This window comes from Cololabis saira, chromosome 12 (assembly GCF_033807715.1).
Source record: "Cololabis saira isolate AMF1-May2022 chromosome 12, fColSai1.1, whole genome shotgun sequence".
Lineage (NCBI taxonomy): Eukaryota > Metazoa > Chordata > Actinopteri > Beloniformes > Belonidae > Cololabis > Cololabis saira.
Genome location: NC_084598.1, coordinates 18501097 through 18514880, shown reverse-complemented (window position 1 = coordinate 18514880; position 13784 = coordinate 18501097). Strand labels below are relative to the sequence as shown.

Below are 13784 nucleotides of genomic sequence, written 5' to 3'. Positions count from 1 at the left end.
GGTAGTAATGACTGTGCTGGCTTCTTTCTTTTAATTTGTTGCCTAATCTTCATCCCATGGATGTCCTCCTCCTGGATAAAGTCTGTGGACTTGAGATTGGTAAATTAGTAAATGGTTCAGCCCAAGCCACCGTAATAGATTCAGCATGGTTTTGGGACCACCTCACCAGGAAATAACAGCATAATGGAGAAAGCTGGTTCTTGTGACTGGTCCCGTCGGCTCATTTACCAAGTGATCTGCTGAACAATCACTGTGCCAAACCAAATTTACGAGCACATGGACTCTCTCTCTTCAGTGGGGGCTTTCTAATGAAATACCTCTGCTAGATTAGTGTCTATGCTGGGATGATTTGCATCCAGACTCACCTATAAATCTTAAGCAATGTCCATTTGCAGCCTGCTCTCAGAATCAGCTGCAGGCTGTCTTCATCTGTCCCTCGTTGCATCTTCGTTTGGCGGCACTTCTGCTGGAAAAAGGCCAGACAATGTTGACCCTTTTTTCCCTTAATCAGGCCTTTTAAAAGACATTTAGGTTTGTTTGTATTCTCTGATGGTATAAAACGTCCCATGAAAAAAAGATAGTCATAATAACTTCACAATGGGCAGTTTTACCTCTGTTTCCTTGATTTAAAGGTTAATACCAAAGGGGGAGGAATAGTCGTGCTTTGCGTGACACTCAGACACCATATTACACGATTATATAATGTTTACATAACATATAAAGGCTGAGTAATCCAATCTAATCCCTTACATTTTTTTTGTGCAATTCACTAAATGCCTTTTAAAAGTCACCTGTCACCTCTGTGAACTGAAAGCAAATAATTTGTCTGTACCCTGGCTCTCAGTAGTTTAAGGAAATAAACTCCTTAGATTAACAGCTACTGTATCATGACAATGGGAAGTTGTTTGCAAACAAGAGCATTTCATTGAGCTTTCTGAAGACTAACGACTGACCACCCATGACCACAATATCTGGAAAAAACTATCTAAGGCCACTAAACCAGATGCAGAAAGGGGAAAAGGACACATTGTAACAGCAAACTCTGGACTTTTTCAGAACTAGAAATTTAAAAATAAAACCTAGTGACATTTTGATAATCATTTAAAATTAAGAAAATTATTAATTCTGGCATATTTTTAAATTATACAATGACAAATTTAATCGAATCATCTCAATCAGTTTTTACAATAATTTATCACTCAGTTTTTAATTTACATCCTTGTGAAATGAATTTTTGTCACCTTAATATTTATTATTGAATTTTTGTCATTTCCACCCTTCATACACTACAGCCTCAGGTTGATTTAATCTTTAATGAGCAAAAAAGCAAGAGAAAGTATGAATTCCTTTGACATTTCATAATAAGGTTCTTAATATCCTGACACGTACAGTATAAAAGATAATGTAACTTCATTTCAGGCACCTGTTTCTAAAAGTGTTGATATTTTGATCCCTCTCAGATTCCTGATTTTTTTTTTTTTTTTTAATACCAGAAAGAAAGGGAGATGGTGTGATAGCATAGCCTCGTGCTTCATTGGCATTCTGTCTGAATGATCTGCAAACAGGAACAAAACAGCTGCATCCCTGGCTTCAACTAAACCCTCTTTCAACACTCATATGGTTCTTATGGTGCATTCAGTCAAACCTGCAGGTTTGTGGCTTTGTTGTTGAGGCCACAACACACATGAATGTGATTAGCAGTTGAATAGACTTCAAAAAACCTTTGATAAGTTTGCTAAATTCTGCCTGCTTTCCTTGTTTTAAATGTAATTTTATTTTGCTTCGTTCACTAAAAAGGTTGATTTTTTTTTTACTGTTGTAGATTGTTATAGAAATTACACTATGTTCAACTTTTATGCTAAAAAAGGCCAACAAACCTACTAGCCTGAAAGTTGCATACTATTAATGCCTAATTTAAGATATTTTACACAGAACTATAATTAATTTGATTTAAAGATTTTATTTTGAAATTGAAAACACCCCCAATTACAGTAAGTATTTGACAGTGTTATTTGTATCTCTGTGAATACATTGGGTATTTTTGGGGAATTTATATATTTATATTATGTTTTTATTGTTTTTTTCCCCCCCCGTCTAATCAGGACTGTCATGCATTATTACATTCCTGCAATGTATGTATTTTCCACATTTTCATGTCTTTTTTTCTGTCCCACATCAGACTTTGTGCAGGTGCCCAAATTTACTGTTTCTTCCCCAAACATTAAATCTGATACAAGTCAGCAGCCACTTAGCTTCCTGTTGGTTTGTTATTTAGTTTCTTCAAACAAAGTATTTTACAAAACTAACTAACTGAAGTGGCTGCTGATAGCAGCTTTGTACTTAGTGTTATGAAATGTCAATGTTGTCAAACTTTATGTCCAACTGTGGAAAAAGTGCAGCTGTACTGTATGTTAATTTTATGCTATTTTTAAAAATGCAAACCAACAGTCATTCTCTCTTTTTTGATACTGACATGAATTAAAAACAATAATCATTGTTGTGTGAAAGATAATTATTCTGTCCTTGTACTAAAATGTTGTTGATGTAGACACTGGCGGTGTAACGGTACACAAAAATCATGGTATGAATGCGTGTACCGTTACACCCCTAGTAGACAAAGAAGACATGTAATGGATGTAATTTAATCTAAAAAATGTTGTTCTATTTTGTTACTTGTAATAAAAATCCATATAGTTTACATTTTTAAATATCTTCTGTAAATGTATCACTTTTTTGCATAACATTGTCTTAACCATACAGGATTTAAAGCCTGATTTTCGACCCAATTTCTGTCCCAGAGCAGTCATGGGGGTGTGACAGGAATTAAAGCTCGCCACAAGCGATTATTTGTCCAAATAATTATGTGGTGCCAATGAGATTATTTTACTGCTCACTGACTGAATCCCCCCATAGCCAATGAGAGCGAGTAGACCGTGCAGCATCACCAACCAGATGTTGCATACCTTTTTTAAGGCTCACAAAGCAAACTGAACACAACGCACCAAAACCTGAATTAAATGGAATACAGAAAAGGGGGAGCAGCTTTCTGAATTGCATCAAAAAAATGAATGCTTTTATAACATTGTTTATGACACACCACAACAGTATACTTGTTTTTCTTCTGAAGCTACATTTGATCCCTCAAGTTTCTGTGCATTATCATGTCTGTGGAGTCACCATTGTTAAATAGTTACTAAAGGGGTTGCTTGTAGTATTGTAATATGGTCCATCGTCTAAAGTGTGCGTTCAGAGCATTAGAAATACAAAAAATTGGTTGAGACTGTATTCATCTCTGTGTGGTCGTGCAAGTTTTTAAATCAGTAAAGTTTTGAAAATTCTCTTTTTTGTAGCCAGCCGGCTCTTGCAATCGTATTCCTCCCTCCTTTATCATTACACTGTAATCAACACTAAAGCACCAGTCTGAAGAGGCCACAAAGTCAGCGTATGGTTGGATTGTTCATTCTTCATTTCTTTACAGTTGGACCAATTATCCGCCTCACAGCTGTCAAGAGTGGCTGACGCAGCAGATGAATCGTAGGCAATTTGTAGCATAGTACCTGTGGAGAGCCATTTGAAGGGCTGCCACTAGTTTTCTGCCAAGTGCTCTGTGCTCTTTGTGTTTGTGGTGTGTGTTGGGGGGGCTGACAGCTGACAAGGTGGAGGCTGAGTCAACAGCTAAACGCAGATGAGGAGATGCTGCTCGCACATCTTCTGTCATCACACATAGATGTCAACACAGATTTCTTCAGAGCTGGTCAGGCCCTTGACTGCTAATATTTCTTTGAGCGGTAGTTGGAGTCATATAAACAACTTTTCTTTAGTGGCTCACAGTAGCTGGCATGTGTTCCTCAAGAGAGTCGGAGGGAATTTCTGGTCCAGCGGCTTGCATTGTTTCCCTTCATAGCCATAAGCTATAATTTGTGTGTTTCCACTTACAGTAGGCTGCTGGAATGCATAGAGATATTGTGTTCTTTATAACCCAGGACTTGACTAAATCCTAGCTATATATTTGGAAATGCAGCCAGTATGAAGTGTAATATCCTTGCATCCATCTTCCCTGTGTTAGGTCAGTTGTTTAAAGGAACCTTGATTTAAGGTTGGATAAAAGGGCAGCGTGCCATTTAAACACGAGCAAGTGCTTTAAATGATCTGGGATATAAAAGTCAGATCGTATTAACATGTTCCTCTCCTGAAATGCCCAAAATAATAGATCCAAATGAAAATGTTTCCCTATTACCAAGAGAACATAAGTTAATGAAGTCTTGCCAGAGAAAAATCCGCTTAAAGTTTCTCATGAAAGTGTCAGAAAAACTGTTTCTGGTCATACAACAAGACAGCAACAGACTTCTAGGTACAACATTGGGTATCATTTGGATTTTGTCTAGCTCTGGAACTGAAAAGTCAACCATTCAGTGGTATTATTTTATCACTAGTTAGTTTAAATGTTTACTATTTGGATATTTCTGACTTTTAAACCACCTCAAGTTGTTGTTCTTACATCTCTGTCAAGGAACTTCAAATTGTGACTTTGTTGGTAGATTTAGGAACTTTTCTGTCCTGTAAGGCAAGTTTATTTTTACAGCACAGTTCAACAACAGGGTGATTCACAGTGCTTGACAAAGAGATTAAAACATAAGAGATTAGTTTACTGGCATTTGTACCCACCACTGATTCTAGCAGTGTTTTGGACAAATATTTGACAGTAATGTACTGTTCAGAAAAAACCTTGTGAGTCGCTTGTGTGTGTGCAGTTCAATGCTTCATGATGGGATACACCCCTCCTAGAATCATGCGTCTCATTCTACCATTTTCTGGTTGATTGCAGAGCCGTGTCAGCTGCCTTTACGTGTGTTACAGTATGTTGAAAGAACATTCAGACCCTTTTTCTTGCTTCTGAGCAAAGCTCAACCAGTTGTGCCTGCTATGGTTTAAAAGTGCACAGACAGGAGTGACCACAGCCACTTCTCCATTCCTGGACAGCAGTTACCTGGCTTTCTGCATAGACGGGGACCTGCAAGCTGGAATGTTGAGAAATGACCCTTGCTTGCCTACTCCACTCAAACCCCATCTTTCTCTGCAGGATATGCAGTTTTTGAACGAAAATTAGCTACAGCTTTGTCCTGCTCATCAGAGGTACAACAGATAAACTAAAAGGGAAATTACACTCACTGGTCACAGATATGCCCAACACCCAGGAGGTTCCAAATAAAAGTGACAAGGTTATGTTATCCAAAGTAGACTTCAGACACCTCCTATATTTCTGTTGTTTATTTGTTTTTAACATTAATGTGCACTCTTTTAAAATGAATACAATTTACCGCATTTGGATAATCTGACCAAACTTTAGCTTTAAAAAAGTAACGATAAGTATTAATATTTTTGAATTTTTATTTAGTTTGTTTGATTATTTCAGTTTAGGTTAAGTTAGTTTAGCAAGTGCCTCAGTAGTTTTGGTTTTGAAAAATTGGTTAGTTTTAGCTTAGTTTTGGTTTTGTTACGGTCTTGGTTTTAGTGATGAACAAAAACATCTACAATAAAAGAATCCTGTCAACATTGCCATAAAGAACAAAAATCCTTTATTCTTTCTTTTGAGTGATTTAGAATTAGAAAAAAAATAATTAGTAATTAGAGAGATGAATAGAGAAATTAAAAAACTGGCAATTCTACTTCGCTTAAAGGGGACCTATTATGAAAAACACGTCTTGCTTTAACACAGTGCTGGGCGGTATGACCAAAAATTTATATCACGGTATTTTTCAAAATGATATCGGTTTCACGGTATATCACAGTATTTTTTTTTTCATGCACAACTGGGTGTTAACCACATTTTCTAATGATTTGGAAAGGAATTGCTGCAGTAAATTGGCTTAGAATGGCCTATTTTACTGTCATGAGGAGGAAATATTGTAGAAAAACATTAATGTCCACACTAGTATAAATACAGGTTTGCATGGCCTCACAAAATGATGCTGTTTACAATGAGGTGGCGGCACTTATGATTCTAATGAAGTGAGAGAATCAGTCAGACAACACTTAAAGACTTTAAGTGTTGTCTGACTTGACTTTTCTCCCGCACTTCTAGTGTTACCTGTAGACGTGGTGGACGCAGATCTCAGCTTCATGCATTCTTGATATTCTATCACATGTTTGCGGCTGAGGTGGTGGAGCAAGTTGCTAGTGTTGCCTCCCGCGGCTACAACTTTAGCTTTACAACACTTGCAGATGATTGTTGTTTGTTGGACGTCGTCTTTTTTAAAGCCAAAGAATTTCCACACAGCTGACACGGCTCCTCTTTTTGGAAGTTCCCCTGTGTCATGTTCTGGAACAGTTGTGGGACTTTCGTTTTCAGCCATCTTCACCCACATATGTCCGCTGTAAACAATGCAACTGCTAAATAGTGATGCACCGAAATGAAAATTTGTGGCCGAAACCGAAAATAATAATAAACACTTGGCCGAATACCGAACAATACCGAACATGGTTCTTCGCAGTTTTTCATTTATTTTGCCAATTTTTTCACCATTGCATAAATCAAATACATTTGATTTAGGCATGCTTTTCAAAGAAAAAAATCTTTGACAAAATTACAAGGTAGAAAATATTTATTGAACATAAAAAAACTGAACATTTTTTATTTTCCCAGCATTATGTTGTTTTGGTTCCACCTCCTCGTGAATGTTAGGTAAAATTCTTATGTGGTTACTTTTTGGTTGGTCAACGATTTATGTTTGTGGTGCGCAACCGGTACGGGAGCGGCCAGTCTATTTCCTTATATTACAACGCCGTTATTAATTGCTCGTTTTTTTCCCCACTTATTCCACCGAACACCGAAAGTGTTTTTTTGCCATTTTCGGCCGAACAATTTTGGTTACCGAACAATCGGTGCATCACCACTGCTAAACAGTCCCCTCACAAACAGTGTCCAGCGGCGTTCCCAACGTTGTGTACGCTACTGTACATACTCACCGGTATTACGGTATATGAAAAATTCATATCATAAGAAAAATAAACACTGGTATTCGGTATGAACCGGTATACCGCCCAGCACTACTTTAACATATATAAAGTGGTCTCCCCTCAGCCTGTCAACTCAGAGAAGGAGGAAAGGAACCAAATTCTGCAGTGTCTGTACAGCCGCCCGGTTGATCCATCCAGTGTGATGTGGCTTCTACGAGCCGTTCAGATTCTGCTCCCTTTTGTTATGTAACGAAAATGCGATTTGCATCGGTTGGCCTCCGATGCGTGAAACCACGCCCACAACTAACTCCGCCGGCCGGAGCTTCCGCCATTTTTTCGTAGCGGTGTATTGCGTCATTCAGGCAGCCAATCAGCACAGTGCCTCATTATCATAGCCTCCCCGCCCACTCAGAATCACACATAGATAATGAGATTAGAGAATGGGAAGATAAAGACATGGCTCAGAGGCTGAATTTCTAATTTATTTAGCAAAAAAAATCAAAAGCTTGTTTTTAAGACATTCAAGGCCTGTTTAAAATAGGTATTAGATGCCATAATAGGTCCCCTTTAAGTTAGTTTTCCACCGTTAGTTTTTGTTTTATAAAATCTTTATTTAGTTTTTATTCAGTTGATGGTTAACATTATTTTTTCACTGTTAGTTTCAGGATTAATTTTAGTTTTCGTTATCTAACTCTGGAGGACTTACAGGATCAGTGTATGAATTAATTCAGGTCCAGTTCCTCTGCTGGTGGGAGCCAGTGTTTTTTTTCTTAAAAAAAAAAATGATGGCATTCATGTAAATAATGTATTGATTGGTAGTACAGAGAAAGTGATGAGTAGTGTGAAATGAAATGAGTGGACACACACGTGCCTTCACAAGCATAAATGAGAGTCTCTGAGTGCAGCTTGCAAAAGTTTCAGTTCGATATAAATTTTTATTGAAGTACAAACAGAAAATACAGTACAGTATATGCGCATAAAAGAAAACTCTCAATCATCTGAACAAAATGACTCTACAGGCAAGTCAATATTTAGTTGTCCTCACTCAGAACCAAGCATCACTTTTGGAGGAGACTATCCCATACAGATGTTTGCAGTGATTTTAATTAGGATTCCATTCTCTTGAGGTACATGAGAGCCCGGTTCCTGTAAGTTTTACCTGTACCTCAAATAGACTGGAGTTTCTTTTCACAGCACAGTACTCTGTGCCTGCAAGTGTATGTTTTTCTTTTTTTAACAAATGTACACCTATATTTTGAAGGACTGAACAGCCAGTTTGAGCCAGACCCCAGTAAATCCTTTGATAGAAAGGATTTGACAGTACCATAAGAAACAAACCTCGACACATTTGTGCTTGTAATTCAACTGTGATTGATACAGACCATTTAAGTCTCAGTACTATGGATGGCAGAAGCATGTAGTGCACAGAGGGACATGTGATGAATACTCTTCATTTTTTAAACCAGAGAAGCAGACATCAAGGCATGCAAGCATGCTTCTCATCAGAGAAATGAGAAAACTCTTCATTAAATGTTAAAATTCTACATGCTTTATTATGATTGCAGTGTTCGTCATGGGGAAAATGCATCTTTTAAAATATTGAAAATTGATGTTAAATTTTGCACGAGACAGTCGAGCCCCACAGTGTTCCTCGGAGGAACTGTCAGTTTGAGTGAACTGTTGTAGTCGACTGCAGGTTCCAGTCATTGATCACTTTAAGACATTGTGAGTGGACGCACGAGCCGCAAGAATGCAGGAAGTGCTGTTTGCTTTTCACTTGTATGATTTATGTTTCTCTGGATATGATTTATTCTATTTCATCCCAGCTCAAACGTGTTTGTCGGGAATAGCTTGAATTTCCTTACAGTCACTCTGAATGACACGGTATAATGGTTTAGATAACTGTAGAGATGGTTATTCAGATAAGTCAGTTTTGTAATCGAATTTATCAGTCAGCTTCATTAAGTTAGGGCTGCGTGTCTTCATCTTTAAGCTGAAGGATGCTTTAAAAATTAGAAAGCATAATAACAGGAGCATGCAGTGCTGCAATGTTCAGCCTCTCATCCTTAGTAGCCAGTAGCATCCTGAGTAGCCACATTACTCTTTGGAATATGAAGAGTTACTCACCTGTTTTCAGTGGGTGTAGCCACATAAAAAAAAACAAATAAAAAAAACAAACATGAAACCCAGCTTATATGTCCTAATTTTGGAGTATAATAAGTATTGGAATATTATCAATCACAACATTGGACATTCTGTAATTACCCCTGTTTTTCCTTTTGAATAAAGGAAAGGAAATTGCCTTTTTATATATATTTCCTTTATTGCTTCTGCGTTGTTTTCCTTATTTCCATATTAAAGGTAGTAGTGTGTTGCTGTGCTAGTGGCCATTTCTCCAAGGCTCAGTCCCGCTCAGTATCCTTGAGTGGAAAAACAAATAATAGGATTGTAATTGCATTGGAGCAGGTTTGGCTGAAAGAGGTGAGTAAAAAGTAAAACAGAGTTAGGCGAAAATGTCAAGCCCATTTTGATATATGGCACAACGTTTCAAACAAAAAAAAATGGCATACTGGAAAAAAAAAAAAGGCAACATGCACACTAAAAAAGGGATTCGCAGGCTGAGAAGTGTGTTGATATGTGCATTGTTGCAGTGCGCTGCAGTCGACGATGCTCCACTTCCTTTGAAGCCAAGCACACCCGCTCATTTCTGCAGTCGTGTCCAGTTGCACTTACTCTTGCAGAAAGGCAGATTGATAAACTCTGAGTCAGCACTTTTTGTCCTCGATGTGCCCTCTGTTCTTTTTACCCTGACAACAGGAAACAGACTGTTCTCGTTGCAACAGATCCTGTATCTGAGCCAGAGGAATAGGGGCGTGATTGTATCCTATACCACCCACATGCTCTGAGGTAAAAGCCATGTCACTGACAGGGCACGGAAACGTTATAAATGTCTTTATAAAATATCTGGACTGAAGTTTTATTCTACCACTGCAGATTTGGCTCATCTTTGGCCAATATAGGATGAATATAGCAGCCACACAGCTTGCGAAGGCCTTGGTGAGGAATAATACTTCCTATGGGATTTGGTCCTTTCATGCATTATTTAAAAGACTTTGGGAACGTACCCCAATGAGTCTCAGTAGACTGTGCTGCTTGGAAGTGCAGGAGAAAAACTATTCACCCAGGATTCTAACTTCTGTTGAATGATCCACCTTCAAAGTTTTGCTGTGAAATTTCAGAAGTCAAGATGATAGCTAAGGTAAAGAAATAAACGGGGAAATTCCTCTTTTCAACATAGATTTTTGTCCCAGGTGAATCAGAATTCATTGGTACTCAGTGATGATCTTGCCCCATATTATCCTGCATGAAAATTGTATTGAATCAAACCAACATTTTTCATATAAGAATGTACTGACTCTGAATCATAGCATACTTGTGTGTTTCTAGATGCATATCGGATTTCCTCACAAGGCAGTGATGCATATGCTTGGACAGGAAGCAACTCTGTACGTGCATTAACTGAAGCGCAACTGAAACAATGACAATTTGTCAGTGCTGCCTTCACTGGTTTTTGCAGCAGCCCTTCAACAGCCTAAGAAAACTTAACTTATCAAGCAGTTGTTCAGAGGTGTACAAACTAAGGTTCCATTTGAATAACAATGACCGATGATACATCACACTCTGTAAGATGCAGCAGACAGACCATCTATCTTCAGTGGAAGTGTGACACTTGCAGTCTCAGAATAACAAAACAAATCACCATGTATGCTGTCTTAACACTTGTAGTGGTAGTGATGATAGTATCCATTTGTAGCAGTCCTGTGTAGCTGGGAGGAAACTGTCCAGGGCACTGATCAAGCTTTTTTGCCATGGTTTGGTTTGTATGGCTGGGTGGGCAGCAGTTTAGGAGATTGGACACTTATTTACCAAATTATTTATGAAATATGCTTTTGCTTTGATGTTTTTTCTTCAATGATGTATCGCCAGGTCAGCAATCAATAGCCTCTCTAGATGCAATTATATTTGACCTGCAGCTGCATCCTCCTGCTGCATTACACGGACTCTTCTCTTGTTTTCACCTGCACCTTTTCTGCATAATCATCATGGGATTTGCCTCAATCAAAACGGCAGCAAAATGTTGTTTTTTATTCGGTTTCTGGAAATGATTAAGAAATGTTTGCATGCTTTGCTGAAAAGACGGACGACTTTGCTCAGAGGCATTGCTGTTTTGGAATGCAAAGAGAAGTGCCCAAGAACAAAAATGAACCACGAAAAGGGAGTCAGCTGAGGAGAATAAAAACCACAGTCGTCGACCACAGCTTCATGTAACGCAGAGAACAAATATTTCAAGAGCAGTACAACGGTATCAAAAAGAGCCATCCGTTTTTAATGGTAGTCAGTTTACCTCACTGTTTTTCTTCATTTGAAATCAAGATTTCAAAAGAGCCTACAAGGCGGATCATAAATTTGCCCTGATGCCGCCATGCAGTTGCTTTACTGCCCCTTAGGGCTATGGTTTGCAGACCGGCTGCATGTTATTTTTGTGATCTGAGTATTTCCTTTGCTGCTGTAACACGAAGTACTGTACTCTTCGTCTAACACCACTTCTGAAATGTCATAGCAAAATGGAATAGAAAGTAAATATTATGTAAATAATATGTTTTCAAGGCTAAAAGTTCAAAGGTACATCTGGCAACATCCCTGAATATCCAAGAACAGTTCTGCCTTTGAAGCATCTCAGCACCATTATCACTTCATTATATCTGGAATTTAAAATGTTTGTCACAGTAGGCATGTGTCATAGCAGAAAAAAAAAACAGTTTGTATACGTTTTTATATTGTATTTTATATTTTGATGTATTTATTTTTATCTGTTATTTTGTGTCAAAGCAGACAGCTCTTTGTGCTACAAGTCTAAAAAGCTCTAGCTGTAACCGCCAAGAAAAAAGACAGTTAGATGCGTGATTCTGAGTTCTTCATCCTAAATGAACACAGAATTCATTTTGGGGGTTGGTTCAGTATAATCAGTTTTCTCTCAGTCATTTTTCAGAAGGCAGTCTCCCCTGTAAAGAGGAATTGTGAACTTGGTGGTGTGTTTCTTCACAAAATGCAGCTTAGAAATTGTACTTATCTTGTTTTTGCATTTTTAAGTATGCAGACTTCTGTTTCTTTTCATTTATCAAAGAACAAGTCATTTTGTAACATAATTCCCTCTGTGTTTTCTTATGGTATATGTGTGTACAATATTATACATTTTATGGGCTGAAATTGACCATACAGTGTAAACGAAACTTTTCAGATTCACAAGCTGCACTGTATTTGTGAAGGTGGCAGTTTTTTCACACCCACTGGAACACGTTGGTGCAGCTTTGTCACACCCAAGTTGCAGCTGGACTATGAATTAAGCTTTTTCCTCAGAAACCAGACTAATCTGTTTAGAAGTATAGCACCTGTCGGTACCAGATAGCTGAACCTGTCTGCAGCAATGTAGCTGCTGAATCAAATGACCTGGGTTAGTGGGGCTTTTTTTTTAACGTAAATGTATATATATTTAGCTGCATTACTGTAACACTGCAGCAACCTTGATTCCACCTGACTCAATCACATTAGTGTTTTTCTGTTTTTTGTCCCCCGCCCCGACTTTCAGGCCTGAATGTGACCCGTCCAGAATGGTCAGGTATGTCCATCTGCTTTAATAATAGTCTGTTCTATTTTTGTACATTTTCCATTGAGTTGTCTCGTTGAATGTGCTGCTGCAGCTTGTGTGTTTTGATTAAAAAGAAAACATACACGGATATGTAAAAACTCTGCACAATGATAACACTGCGTTACATAACTCACCTGATTTGACTGTCCAAAACTAACCAACAAATGCGACACAGGTCGGTTTGGGAGGTTTTCTTTTTTGCAGGACTGAAGCAGTGCTGTGTAGGGGTGATGGGGCCGGTTCTAGTATTTGTGGATATTACAGTGTGGAGGAAATGATGAGCTTTTATATCAAGGTCACATTCCACTGTTGTTAGCTGTTGGCTGTGGAAACTTATATGGCCAGAGATTTGTAGGAGTGTATGCGTTGACAGAGTTGAGATTTAAAACTGTCATGTGGATCCATCTTTTTTGAAAATATTTCTGAGAAAATAGCCCCCCATACAAATACTAAATGGGCTTCTTTCACTGGTAAACACACTCATAAGCTGCAATTTTTCTCCTTGGGGATGCCTCGTTCTGAGATCCAAACAGCCTCTACCTCTGAACCGCTATGTTTTAAAGAATCTAACACTGTTTAAATACTTTTTTTTTGTTAAATGTAGAGCCTGTTTTGTGCTTCAGTGAAAATGTCAAGGCTATTTGGGCTGGCCAGTCAGTTCTCTCCTCAGGCGATCTGTCGTACCTGCCCCCTGGGCCGTAATTCTCCTCTCACAAATGTGAGGCAAATTTAAAGGGTCCCAGCACACTGTGTGCTAGTCTTTGTGTATATGCAGTTTCAGTATCCTTTTATGTCTCTTTATATGCATGATTGAAATATATTTGTGAAGCTGAGTGCTACTGATTGATATCCTCACAAGTGGTAGTTTTGGCGGGAAAAAGAATTAGTGTTCTTGAGATTATTCAAAATAATTTAGAATTTTTTTTGCAGTTGTTGACAAATATCAATGATTTCTAAATATTACTAAATGGAGAAAGGTTTTCTTTTGGCAGATTTTGTGGTTACTTGTGGTCTTTTTTATTGACAGTAGCGAGACAGAATAAAAATGAGACGTGCAGCCAAAGGCGGCAGGCCGGGACTTCATTGAAGCCTCTGTCTGCATGGCGTTTGCACAGCCAGA

At 38.2% G+C, this 13784-nt stretch overlaps 1 protein-coding gene across 3 annotated transcripts in view; it reads left to right on the top strand.

The window, feature by feature from the left end:
• The window catches only part of LOC133457016 (IQ motif and SEC7 domain-containing protein 1-like), a 107047-nt gene that overhangs the window by 7277 nt on the left and 85986 nt on the right, over positions 1 to 13784 (top strand). For 2 of the 3 annotated variants that reach the window (XM_061735821.1, XM_061735829.1), the window contains exon 2: positions 12605 to 12634. The exons of the other annotated variant lie outside the window; for it this stretch is intronic. In XM_061735821.1, coding sequence (XP_061591805.1) covers positions 12605 to 12634 — 30 coding nt within the window. The remainder of the gene's footprint in view (positions 1 to 12604; positions 12635 to 13784) is intronic. 3 annotated transcript variants of the gene reach the window in all.